General features: G+C 39.9%; 1 protein-coding gene across 5 annotated transcripts in view; it reads left to right on the top strand.

Annotated features, from left to right (window-relative positions):
• KCNH7 (potassium voltage-gated channel subfamily H member 7) overlaps positions 1–10081 on the top strand; it is a 339118-nt gene extending 329037 nt beyond the window's left edge. For all 5 annotated transcript variants that reach the window (XM_043525539.1, XM_043525537.1, XM_043525538.1 and 2 more), the window contains 3 exons: positions 3678–3846; positions 7578–7770; positions 8817–10081. In XM_043525539.1, coding sequence (XP_043381474.1) covers positions 3678–3846; positions 7578–7770; positions 8817–9083 — 629 coding nt within the window. In that variant the 3' untranslated portion in view covers positions 9084–10081. The remainder of the gene's footprint in view (positions 1–3677; positions 3847–7577; positions 7771–8816) is intronic.
• The last annotated feature ends 4012 nt before the right edge of the window (positions 10082–14093 follow it).

The following is a 14093-nucleotide window of genomic DNA, read 5'->3' as shown; positions in this document are numbered from 1 at the left end:
TATTCCATGTTGCTATTTTGTAAAGATGGCCTATTCATTTTTGCTCTGATGATCAGTGGGAGAGAAAAAAAACCTCTTCAGAATGCTTCCATTGACAAATACATTAATTTACCTTTTAAGGATTTCATGAAACATTAACAAAATAATCTTCTTTCATGTCAAATGTGGAATGTTCAAAGAACCATTTCCCTTGAGAGGCACTATGGTTTGGCATGAGACTGGAATCCAGGAGCTCTTAAATTTTAGTCTAGGCTTTGCAAATGTCTTCCTGAATCATCTTGGACAGGTCATTTAAGCCAACATTTTCATTTCATTTCATAATGTTGGATGCCTCTAATTTTTGGATACCTAAAATAAATGGGTACCTTTGAAAAGTTGGGCTTACTGTCTCTGGATTAAATTTTCCCTTAGTTAATGATGGCTTTCACTATTGTAAACAAGGCCACAGGATTCACAGTTGTGGTGAGTCCATCAGATGGAGATTGGAATGAAAAAAGTTGACTGCCCATCATGCTACAGTGTTGGGTGGCCGTACAAAACCCAAAATAGAGAGTTAGATAGGGATACTAAATTTCACAAACCCAGTCTAGATAAAGGGGATAAATAAATATTTCATTTAGAAAATGTTGGAAAAACATTTTGATTTTTTTCCAAAAAATGTTGGTTTGTTTTTGACTTAAACAATTTGGTGAAATTGACATGAATTCATGAAATATTCTGTAATATTACTTAATTAAAAGTGATGAAATATCACACAGGAACACATCTTGACTTCAGTGGGAAATTTGCTTGAGCAAGAAGAGCAGAATTTGGTTCTTAATATATGGCGTATGGTTTACAGTGATTAAGCAATCTCCGTTAACTTAATATGATTGTTTGATATCAGCTCATCAAACATTCTTTTTATCTTTCTTTAAAGCCTTAATTTTCTGTGATAGGGTGAACTAATGAAAAGTCTATTTATACAATTGTAAAGGTTTTGTTGCTGAACATGCATTTACAGGTGCTTCTGTTTTAAAGGACTACTTCTGTGTTTAGTGCTTATTGCTTTATTCCTCAACAATTTATTTCCTGATACAATAAATTTAGCCACACAAATTCAGGATCAACTTTAGGTTTCTAAAAGAGTATTTTAAATTATTCTAGAAACTAATCCAGCAGAACAACATATTTTTGATAGTCCAAAGGCCAAGTTATGTGACATCTGGTCTTCTCAGGGTAAAGTCAAATGCCGATATAAACATGTTTTGTATATATTGCTGTTTGAAAGCTTACCTTGCCCCTGCCAGTAGCCAGAAATGTGTCCTTGCAGCTATAGCAACGTTTGCCAAGGCAACCTAGTACAGATTTTACTCTGAGCTAAATTTAGCAAGTCTAAAGGGTGTACATTTTGATTAAGACCACATACAAACCAACATTTCGATGGGGTGAATAGGTGTCTCTGTAATTCTGCATTTTTAATATTTGTATTTGAAAGCTGATCACCTTTCTTATAGCTTCTATAAAAAGTCAGACTGGTTTTAAATTAAATTCTCATTCCTGATATCAATTAGAAATTGATTTCATGATCTCTAAAGGCAGTTGTAAATCTAATATGAGTCTATAAGTATAAATCTTGTAAATATACATATAAATGAACTTCTGTATAAGCTTCCATAACTTATTACCATTACAAAAGATATATTTTTAGTCTAGTCCTTATTTTATTTTTTGTTTTAAATGTTAGCAATTAATTTACTATCCATGAAAGAAAGGGATTATTAACCCTGAATTGGATAGTGTGGGACAGGCAGTCTAAATGTTGCCAGTGTAATCCTGACTTGCAGCACTCATTTTATTTCAATCCTGAGTCTCTCTTAACAGCACAAGGGTAGCTTCTATGTAGCCGCTGCTACCCCCTTCCACCCCCCACTGCAGAACAATGACATTTTCCACCATTTGGGGCCTCCCGTGGCCTTTATTCAGGTCATAGGATTTCATTCTTAAACTGTTTAGATTAACTAGGCCATATATTTATATTTAGTTCATATCTTGAGAACAATCCTCCATTCTTCCAAGGCCATGCTGAGTAGTAATGTTCTGACTGTCTCCTGGCTACCCTATCGCTTTTGTGTTCATACATGTGGGGCTACCTAAGAAGATGCACAGAACAAGGGGATTGACTTATCCCTGAAGAATATGTCTAGATTAGAGTTTATTATGGCCCTGTTTTGAACTCAAGTTAATTGGCAATTGGATTGTAAACATTAGTCTAGATACTCCACAAACATTTATCCAGGACACAAACACTTGTCATTCAGCCCAGGGCTGAGCCAGAGACACCAAGACCAGGTACAGGAAAATATGTGATTTTAGTGGATGATTTATATGTAAAATCTAAGGGATTTTATAGCACAGTAAATAAGAAGTGTAAACAAACAGCATTTATTGTTTGCATTTCATTCCTGAAATTCATTGTCTATAATTAGTGCGTTGGTTTTCCAATTTCCTGCAAACATTCTACAAACAGATATGGATTAAGATTATGCTGGATCTGAATCTGTCAGAATTTTGCTCTCTGCTCCTCCCGGAAAGCTCTCCAGTTTCCTCAGACAACTGGAAATTGTACCATGCATGCTAGCTGAGTCAAAATTACACAATTCTCACCCATTCCCTTTCTCCTGGGGGCATGTAGTGAGTGGTCAGAGAAGCTGAAGGAGCCACCATGAAGCCAAGATGAAATCTCCTCCTCCTACTTCGGCCCTATTCATACCAGCAGGTGCCTATTATACCCTATGACATTCACAGACTCACTGTAGCCCTAGGAAACCCTGGGACCCAACAGATCCCAAAGATCCATTAGTCCAATAATGCTCATCTCCCCCTTCTCTGCTAAAAGGAGAGGAAGAACTCTTCCTCCTATTTGGTTTACTGGGTGAGAGCTCCCCTTCCTGATTCAATCTACTTTAACCACTGTATCTAACTTTGGGAGGGACTTCCTTTCTTTCCTGTGGAATATGCTCCCATCAGGTAAAAGGATTAGCTGGGGGCATTTGGACAGGTCTCTCTACTGTCCTCCAGAGGCCCTTATTTCTTATAGGTAAATCTCTAGGTGTTATGGTTGCAAAGAAAACCTTGAAAATGTGAAATTAGTGTAACTGATGAGGATGGAGTCATCTGCCTGGGTTTGAAGAGAGTCTGAATTCGTAGCTCTGAGGAGTGACCTGCCTCACCCTTTTCAATGGGTGCTAACATTAATGCCAGTTATAATTCTTTAAATGTCAACATTGTTGATGATTACACTGCTCATCAAAGTATGTACAAAAGGAGATGGAGTATATGATGGTGCTCTACTCCAGCATTTCCCAAAGACTGTGAATAAAGAGTGCACCAAGGACTGCTGGGGCAAGCATGGAAGATTGTACAAACTAAGATGTTGGCCTTTAACAACATAAGAAGGAATTGCAAGACAGAGCTGTGATTGGTTTAATTTCCCTAAAGAGGGAGGGCTTAACTTTCAAAGGTTTGTGAAACACTGGTTTATGGGATTCTTGGCTGAACAGACTGCTACCTCCTAAAAATTAAGTGTAGAGACTGTAACTCTAACTCAGTCATGCCATGCATTCCATAAATTCAAATACATGTCTATTCTTAGTGGATCTGTATGTTTATACTTCAAGAGGTTTGTTTTTTGGCAGACATCAGTGATAAAAGAAACTGGGAGTGGGAAAACACCAAGGGGCACCAGGAGATCTCCAGAGAGTCAGCATTACCTCATGTTACATGGGGCATCTGTGAAACTGAAAGTGAGCTGACCTACGGGGAAGTGGAGCACCGGCTAGATTTACTTCAAGAACAACTCAACAGGTAAAAGCAATTATGTGACAGGATCAGATTGGGTTGATAACAACACCATTGATATCAATGGAGCCACAACAAGGATGAATTTGGAGGGGGATTTTCATAAGCACCTAAATGAATCATAAGTACAAATCCCATTGCGAGTCAATGGCACTTGTGCTTCTAAGTCACTTAGGGCCAGATTTTTTAAAGTATTAAGGCTCCTAAAGATGCAGATAGGTGAATCGCAGAAATCACAAACGTGACTAGACAACCACTTGCATCTTTAAGTGCCAAAATACAAATCTGGCCCTTAAGCCCTTTGAAAATCCCATTCTGGGATGGGTAGGTGCAGGGTTTTGACTCTCTCGTCATCCCTCTTTCTCCTGAACTTTTCCTCCAAAAGCAGATCCTGGCTTTCTACACACAGTTCCTGTGCCCATAAAATGGGAGGTGCTGTGCTTCCCTGGGGATGTACTGAGCGAACCAGCTGCCTTCCTTGCAGAAGCGGCATTTGTATTGTAGGCATCTTCACTTTTTGATGTGTAAACCTCCTTTTGCAGCTGTCTCTATAATAAACAGCCATGAGAGTATCACAAGTGCAAAACACACCTACTACAATAGAAAACAGTCATTTTCTTTGTCAAAATACCGCATATGTAAGTTACCTTTGCTAATACAGCTCATCTTCCTTCTTCCCCTCCCTATTGATGTCTAACATACATAGTTGGTGGCTAAACAGAATAGCTTATGGAATCTTAAAAATATGGTGAAGGTATTCTGATCATACACTATAATTTATACTGTCATTTGCCATGTAATTTCAGTTCATTTGAAGTTGGTCTGTGACTTTTTATTATTTTCCCCAGCATTCCATTATTTTCAACATTTTTGCCATGACAAGCAAATTTAACCCGAAATTTACCATGACACAAATTCAGCCTTAATTATACTTTAGTATATCTTCATTGGCACACTGCCTTGTACATTTTAAAAAGCAATTGAAAGCCAATATAAGGATGTCTTGCCCCCTTTGCATTCTGTGAACCAATCAAACTTCAGTATTCTCATTTCTAGTGACATACTATATGTTACAAGATACATATTTTAACATGTAAGTTGCAATTCCTATAAGTCATGAATGAAGTAGAACTATGCAGGCATTTATCTACCTGTCTAATGTAAGTACGCACTTACAGGGCTCCCATCACAGCATATGAGGACTTATACATAATAATGTCTTGCTTATTATTCTTTCCTTTTCTTGAAATCCTAAATATAGCTAGAGCTATTGTTCAGGGCTGGTATTAGGTTTATTGATGCCATAGACATTGGGAAGGGGGGCGGAGTTTTCTGATGAACTGCTGAGATTTTAGTTTTATTTATTTCTTTTTCTGGATTTTTATCCACATCCCACTTCATTTATTAACTCTTTTGGTGCTTTTTAAGGTACCTTTATGCCTGCTGGATTCTAGGCCTGGTTAGTCCCTCGCACAGGCCAGATCAGCTGCAAGGGGACTACTCTAATTTATGCCAGCTTTGAACAACTATTCTGGTGACCCAGAAAAGTCAGAGAGCAAAGTGCCCTGGGCACACCTCCCTGCCTCCTCCTACCCTCAGCCGTGCCCCTGATATGATGCTAAACTGGGGGTACATGGTAGACTGGTATAGAGTTTTATACAAGCTGGGGAAGCCCAGTGACCACCTATCACTATCTTTCTGCTGCTTTTATGCCCAGCCATAATATGGTTGTTTTTTAAGGGTTTGTTTGTTTGGCTGTTTTTTGTGCGGTGGTATAAAATGGTCAAGTGAGAAAGAATGAAGAGTAGAAGAAATTAGAACTCTTCAATTTGGAGTGGTGGGGAACCGAGAGGAGGGCCATTCTAGAGATCATTTTTAAAAAGGCAGGGGGAGCAGGGGCAGAGAGGTACAAGAGGGCAAAATTATCAACCAAGTTCTCAAATTCTTGTACATCTTCTATTCAAAAAGGAATTACAACATAGTTTTAGCAGACATGCTCTCTGGATGGCGCTGCTGCTGCATTTTTTCCCTGTGGTATCGGCAGGATGCTTACTCTGAGGTCAATATTGGCAAACAGCACGCAACGGAAGGGAGCTGAGCAGGGGATGAATAGGACATGAATGGGTATAACCCCAGGGCTTGAGCTGTGTATTAGGTTGCTTTTATAAAAGCTGATGCCACAGAATCACTGGCAACAACAGCTGACCTCGGAGCAATGTTTCCTTTAATATCTGTGTGAGGCGCAAAGGCATCTTCAGCGTCCATTAGGGGACGGAGGTCAGGTGCAAGTTTAGGGCTTAAGTGCACAGCAAAAATCTGCTGGAGCAGGAGTGCTGCCGCTGCAGAGCTGTAGTTGGGACGTTCACAACACGGAGGGCGGTTAACATAAAAATTTGTTTACAGTTAAAATGATTCTGTCAGGAGATGAATTCCCATACAGGAGGATTTACATCCAGATTACAATCCGTGATAACACATTGTGCGGTATCCTAGCAGCTGGGGAGGCACAAGAGGCATTATTACCCATTGCTGAGTCTGTGAATTATGTTGGCAAGACAACTTGAAAATCATTTCAGTGCCATGGCAATGGAAATGTGGAGAAGACAAACAGACTCAAATGTTGTGACTTACACCAAGGTTTATTTAAACTTTCAGGATTTATCCACCAAATCATGAAGAGTTAGTTAATCAGTCAAACAATCAATAAATATACCACTTTTGAACATCGACTATGTCGAGTTTAGTTCTGAATTTTGAACAGAGCTTCAGATCAGTTCTTCCTCCCCCTACCCCTGAATCCTACTTTAAATTCTAATAATTCATCATGATAGGGTGACCAGATGTCCCATTTTTAAAGGGACAGTCCCGTTTTTTGGGACTTATTCTTATATAGGCGCCTATTACCCTCACCCCCTGTCCTGTTTTTTCACAGTTGCTATCTGGGAACCCTAACCATGCACCTAAAGAGATGACTGTTTTCAAGACCTTTACTTAAAACAACCAGATTGCCCACAGTTTCCTGCTGTGGGAAAACGTAAATTATGCTGCCTTGTTGTGTTGTATCCCCTTAGAAGTAGCTTTGGGACTGTCAGAGTTTTCTGTTGCTTTAGAAATCCTGGACCAGATCCTCATCCTGGATAAATCAACACAGCTCCAGTTAAATCAATGGGGGCTATGCCACTTTATGTCAGCTGGGAATCTCGCCCCCAATATTCATATCAATTGCAAACAGAAATGATAGTAATGTACTATTCTTAAATTAAACTCTAACTAAGGTCTGGAACAAACGTTAGAATGTATATTCTGTATGAGAGAGCAAGCTGCTAGCCATGGAATGGCTCAGTGCTCCCCCTTCTGTTCTTTCCTATTCAAAACATTATAATACCGTTACACCAGGGGTTCTCAAACTGGAGGTTGGGACCCCTCAGGGGGTCGCAAGGTTATTACATGGGGGGTCACGAGCTGTCAGCCTCCACCCCAAGCCCCGCTTTGCCTCCAGCATTTATAATGGTGTTAAATATATAAAAAAGTGTTTTTAATGTATAAGGGGGGGTCGCGCTCAGAGGCTTGGTATGTTAAAGGGGTCACCAGTACAAAAGTCTGAGAACCCCTGCGTTACACATAATGGCTTGCTTTGTTAATAAGCTGCAGATCCCTCTTGAATGCATTTGTAATTGGTGTGTTAAAACATAATCATCCATGACCATGTGTTAATTGATTTTATATTACTTCCCTAGGCTTGAATCCCAAATGACTGCTGACATTCAAACCATTCTGCAACTACTGCAGAGGCAGTCAACACTCATTCCACCTGCATATAGTATAGTGACTTCAAGTGCAGAATATCAACAGCCAGCTATCCGGGTGATGCAAAGCCTTCATCCTGTAGTATCTATTAAAACAGATAGAAGCTTCAGTCCTTCATCACAGGTATGGATGTGCCCAGAATCAACTATAGTGATTAATTAACGTTGTTACCTATTGCTGGAAGACTGAGCATTTGTTTTGTAGTTTTCTGAACAGGAAATTGTAACTTGGCTAAATGTCTCCACAGGATTCATCTAGTTATATTATTTTGGAAGCAAATCGCAAAAGGTCAAATTTCCTACTGTGTAGAAGCCAAATATAGGTCTCAAAGCTACAATTTTTGTCATCACCATGCATTTAGCAATGGTTGTGGACCCCACAGAAAAATATAGAGGCAGGGGGGAATAAGAGACAGCCCCAAGTCACAAAAGGCTAGATTGTGGTTAGCCCTGCAGGGGAGCATGTGGAAGGACCCAAGAAATCTCCAGTCTTGACCCAAGGCTTGCCACTGTCCAAGTCCTTAAAGCCTTGAGCCACATCTTGTTTGCACCGACCATGCAGAAACTCAATTGATGCATCCAGGAGTGTATGCTGCCTAAGTGGGTGGGGGAGGATTACACTTCCTCAGCACTCCTGGAGGTAATGTACATGTGCCAGAGAGCTGCCACCAGGGCATCTCTGCACACTTTCTATCACAGGCTCTGACTTAAAAGATACAGAATAACCCAATGTTTGGATCTGTATCCAGATCCACACTGCCCCAAAGTTAGGAATTTGATACAGTCACAGATTTTGATTCTGAACTCCCCCAGATTTCAGAGGTGTTCAGACCCAGGAGCTCAATGTTGGTCCATCTCAAGACAGTTCAGTCTCTAATTGAAAATTTTCTTAAGATATAGAACCAGGAACAGCTAGCCTGAGGAAGAAAGGGGGGATTCCCTGGTTTCTCCTCCAAATAAATCCTGGGCAGATTTGCATTCAATTATAATTAATCAAACACAGTATTTAGTGAAAATCATTGATTTCTCTGCTCATGTTTCAGACTCGGTTTGCAAAGAATGGTTTGGTTTGGTTTTTGTTTTGGATTTTGTTCATTTTCAGTAGAAACAGGAGTACCCATGAGACTGCTTTAAATATATTGTCACCTTATTTTTTTTCCTTTCTCTCAGTGTCCTGAATTTCTAGACCTTGAAAAATCAAAACTTAAATCCAAAGAATCCCTCTCAAGTGGAGTACATCTTAACACAGCCTCAGAAGACAATTTGGCTTCTTTTTTAGAACAAGAACATGACCGGTCTTTAGAGTTTCACCCACGGCATTGTAAAACTTATCTCCATTCCATTAGGCATCCTTCCTTGCCAGATTCTTCCCTAAACACCATAGGAATTTTGGGTCTACATAGGCATGTTTCTGATCCTGGTCTTCCTGGGAAATAATCCTTTTATACTATTACTTCACATAAAATGTAAGTGCTTTTAATGGCTGTCTCCCCCCCACCCTTTTTTTTTTTTTTGTATTTAAATCCTCTATACTTGACTCAGGGGCTACAAGGATATACCATTATATGCAAAAGTACTGTATATTTTCCTAAATTTGAAGCTTGTAAGGTAAAGTTGAGCAGTTACAATGTAAATATATACATATAAAATGTATGTTCCAAATGTAAAACTGCCAGCATTCTCAAGGCACCTTATATTTTTTAATTTTTTTAAAACACATGCATGTTCTGATATTACAATTTATGTTGCATGGAAATTACCATTTACTGATTTCACTGAAATGGTACTTTATTGTGGACATGCCTTCAAAGCAAATAAGAGACCAGGTGATGATGATGATAATCCACACGGTCATAACTCATATTCACTGAGCTATTCTAGTTCAAGCCGAAACCTTCTTCCAACTCACATTTGAAAAGATACAATTATCCTTCTTGTATTGAGCGTTTTACAGTCAATGGCCATCATTCTGCTGCTTAGAGAAAGAATAAGAGAACAATGTCTATCAGGTTCTAAAACATGAAGATATAGTACAGAAAGCAGCCGCTTCAAAGCGAATTGAACGAGGTCACTATTTTAACAGGTAGAACAACAATACTATACAATGGGAAAGTATCGTCACTGATTGCATCTACAAGACCATGCTAACTGAATAATTTAGGTTTTTAATATTTTGGGCTTTTTATTTTTATGCTCATCATGACTAAAAAGTTGGCTATCATAAACAGGCAGGTAGTTCTCATCTGTCATCCAAACATTATCAAATGCAATAAATATAATTTCTATGTAATACAGAAGACTGCGTTCCTTTTGTTCAGTGCGAACTACTAACAAGCTGTATAATTAAAATATTTTACACATTTTCTTTTTATAATTATCATAATTGTTGTTTGTGATATCTCTTTTTACCTACTGGTCCCTCCATAGAGAGCTAGAGAATATATATATATATATATATATATACACACACATACACACACACACCCCTAGGTACATTTGTATGTGTATACATATATACGTATATGTAATGTATATGTATATACATACAAACGTGTGTATATATCTACACATGTATGTGAGTATAGATATATGTATATATACATATGTACATATGTAAAATCACTATAAAGTACAGTTGTAAACTTTCTTATTACAAAACAGGTAATCTTGTGTCCAAAGCTGACTACACTAGAATAAATTGAGTTCAGGTCCGTAGGCTTTAAATACAGTATGTACTGTATATGAATAATGCTTTGTCGACTTAGATTTAATTTTATTAAAATATTATACTGCTTCAAATAGTGTGTTTGTTTTAGAAATAACTGACCTTTTTATTCCTGTTTTTAAATATCTAAAGGTGGTCATGTGATTTTCTAATCTTAAATGAAGCTTTAAAGTAGAAATCCCCTTGGAGGGGAACTCTGCTGAGTTCTGAAAAAGCAGAGACACAGGCAAGTTAGTGGGTGGGCATATATAATTTAAACTATAACCCAACTGAAACTAAGGCTCTAGAAATGCTAAGGAATGAGGCAATGGCAATTGCCCCTCTCATGTACAGGCACTGGTTCTGGCAGGTCAGAGTTTATAGTAGTGCCCTCACAGATTTTATATCTTGATTCATGGCAGCTTTAGTCATATCTAGCCAGTAGATAAACACAAGAGTCTCCTCCCCTTACGCCATTGGGTTAGTCATGATTTTATTTGTGTGTACGGAAATCAAATTTAACTTACTAATTTACGCTGTTGCAAGTGAGAAGAGAATCAGGCCCTTAGCACATGGGATCTGATTCTCCTCTTGCTCACTCTAGTTTTACATCAGCGGTGAAAGAACCCAAGCCTGAAAGGTGTGGGGTGTCCTCAACTCCAACGGCAATCAGGAGATGTGGTGGTGGTTTCGTACTTCCCAGGACTGGACCCTCAGTGAGCTCTGAATCAGGCCCACTAGCATTCTCTGCTCAGAATCACTGAAATGAAAAAGAGATGCTGAACAATGAGTAAATATCATCTACCTTCACCTTTTTGTGCTGTAAGAGTTCATTGTTTCTGCTTTATCATAACGAAGCAACCATCTGCTGAATGTTAATGCCTATTACCAAGTACAAATCAACACAATTTCTAGCAAAACCACAAATACTTTTGTAGATTAAAAACAGTCTGATTTAAATTAAGAATTAAATTAAAGTAAATGAGAAAGGTAGAGTTTAGCAAATTCATTTCATACTATAGCTTTCCACAATCATGCAGTGGGATGAACTGTAATACACAGGTCAGGGACAGCTCAGAGGAGTACAGCTGCTTCTCCTTTCACAAGCCAGGAGAGGGATAAGGGGAGGAGCTCTCCCTTTGCATGTAGCAGAGGAGGTCTCCCCAGGCAGAGGACTCTGAAGTGGGAGCTGCTGAAGGGGATGGTGCTTGGATAAGAAGTTTCTGGGGCTCCCAGCCTCTTGCCAGTAGATGGATCAGCAAAACATGATGAGGGAAGTCATAGTATCACAGCTAGGAGACATCCATTCTCCAGTAATGGGGGAAAGATCAGTCCACCCTCCAAGTGGCAATGAGGGAGGAAGACCCACTGCCTCCAGCTCTTTCTCCCCTCAGGGAGCACATAACGTAAGATTCTATACAAAACCCTATCTTTGGAATGGTTTTAATTTTCTACATTGCATGAAATGGCATCAGATATTTCAAACATTTCTGGTCAAGTCCCACCATTGTCCCTCATTCTTGTTTTTGAATCAGTAAGATGGCTCCATCTTGGTGATGTTTACATTTATAGAAATGGGCATGGAACACCTACTGTCAAGGCTGAATCCCCACTCTGTCACTTTGAGTGCAGAAGGTAGGGGCCTGCAAGGATTCTAAAAATTAATACTTGCCACTCCGGGCTTGTATTACACTCCCAAGGTTATAGTTTCTCTCTGACCTTGGCTTGGTAAACGCTGCCACCACGCAAATGCAAAAAAACCCCTTTGAATCCAGGAAGGAGCACTTGGGAATTCCTCCCTGTGGGGTACGCTCAAGCCCTTTCACACACACACACGCCCCCTCCCCCCCGGGAAGAGCTGAGAAAGAAAACAAAGGAAATTAGCTGTGGCTACCACCTAATCAAATAACATGCACAAACCTCTTAGGACACCAAAAATCCAATCCTGTTCTTTAAAAAGGTACATTTTATTAAAAACAAAAAGGAAAAAAATACATCTGGAACTTAGGCTTTTTGCTAGATCTTAAAAGAAACAATTACAAAAATTAAGCACCCAAAATAGCTTTCTTGGGGGTTCAGCTTAAAGTTTACAAGCAAACAAAAGCATATAGGGTTAGCACTGAGGAGATCCACAAGCCAAAATAATTTTAAAAAAACAAACTCCTAATCGCGTCTATTTGAACATGCCCTGTCCAATAATTTCTTCTGGGTATGGAAGATGAATTTTTACACCTGGTTCAAGCCTTACACAGCATTCCTGCTGCCCTCTGTTCCCCTCTTTCCCAGAGGGACACAACACACAAACAAAGGGAAAAAAAAGTCCCCATTTTAAAAAGTTCTATTCCTCCCATTGGCTCTTTTGGTCAGGTGCCCACTCCTTTTCCTTTACCTGGGGAATTTTGTTAACCCTTTACAGGTAAAGCAAGCAGAGAACAGCCACCAAGAGGCACTTTATAGCTAACTGGCTGGCTGGGTGTCCATAAAAGGAAGCTACCCCCGTCCTTCATTTATCACACATTCCCGAAATCACAGATGGTGCTGGCCAGCCTGGTTCAGGTCGGGTCCACACTGGCTGGGATTTCTTCCTGGAGGTTTAGGAAACAGAGTTAATAAGATACATGCACCTCTAATTTTACTAGTAATTACATGAAGAACTAAACAGTACTTTTTACATTTCAAGGACTACAATACTTGGAATACAGGGACATTTTTACCCAGCTGATTCTGGGAAACCTTCCTGGAAGAGTGCATCAGCCACTTTGTTAGAGGTTCCTGAAATGTGTTGTATTTCAAATCAAAGTCTTGAAGAGCTAAATTCCACCAAAGAAGTTTTTTGTTAGTCTCTTTGACTTTTTGAAGCCACTTCAGTGCAGCACGGTCAGTCTGCAGGTGGAACCGCCGTCCCCAAATGTATGCGTGTAGCCTCTCAGAGCATACACAATGGCGTAACATTCTTTTTCTGAGACTGACCAGTGGCTTTCCCTCTCAAAGTTTTTTGCTGAGAAACACGACAGGATGGAATTGTTGATCTGGTTCTTCCTGCATTAAAACTGCTTCTACACCACGCTTGGACGCATCTGTGGTTATGACAAACGGTTGGTCGAAGACTGGGGCCCTCAGTACAGGGTCAGACTTAAGGGCCGCCTTAAGCTGGTTAAAGGTTTTCTGACACTTCTCAGTCCTCTGAACTGCCTTTGACTGTTTTTTCCTGGTCAGGTCTGTCAGTGGGGTGGCAATTTGGCTGTAGTGTGGTACAAATTGTCGGTAATACCCGGCCAAGCGCAAGAAGGATTGGACCTGCTTCTTTGGCTTAGGGACAGGCCAATTTTGGATAGCATTTACCTTAGCCTGTAGGGGGTTGATAGTACCTTGACCCACCTGGTGTCCAAGGTACGTTACCCTGTTTAGGCCTATTTGACACTTTTTGGCCTTAATGGTTAATCCTGCCTCCCTTATGTGCTGAAAGACAGGTTGAAGGTGTTCCAGGTGTTCGGCCCATGAATCTGAGAATATAGCCACATCATCAAGGTAGGCGACTGCAAATTCCCCAAATCCAGCCAGAAGGTTATCTACCAGTCTCTGGAAGGTGGCGGGTGCATTTTGCAGTCCGAAAGAGAGCACATTAAATTCATACAGCCCTACATGGATGATGAAGGCTGACCTTTCCTTGGATGGGTCATCTAGCGGCACTTGTCAGTATCCCTTAGTTAAGTCTAAGGTGAAGATGAACTGGGCACATCCAG

This window comes from Chelonia mydas, chromosome 11 (genome assembly GCF_015237465.2).
Source record: "Chelonia mydas isolate rCheMyd1 chromosome 11, rCheMyd1.pri.v2, whole genome shotgun sequence".
Lineage (NCBI taxonomy): Eukaryota > Metazoa > Chordata > Testudines > Cheloniidae > Chelonia > Chelonia mydas.
Note: the sequence above shows the minus strand (reverse complement) of the source record. Positions and strands in the feature narration are given on the sequence as shown.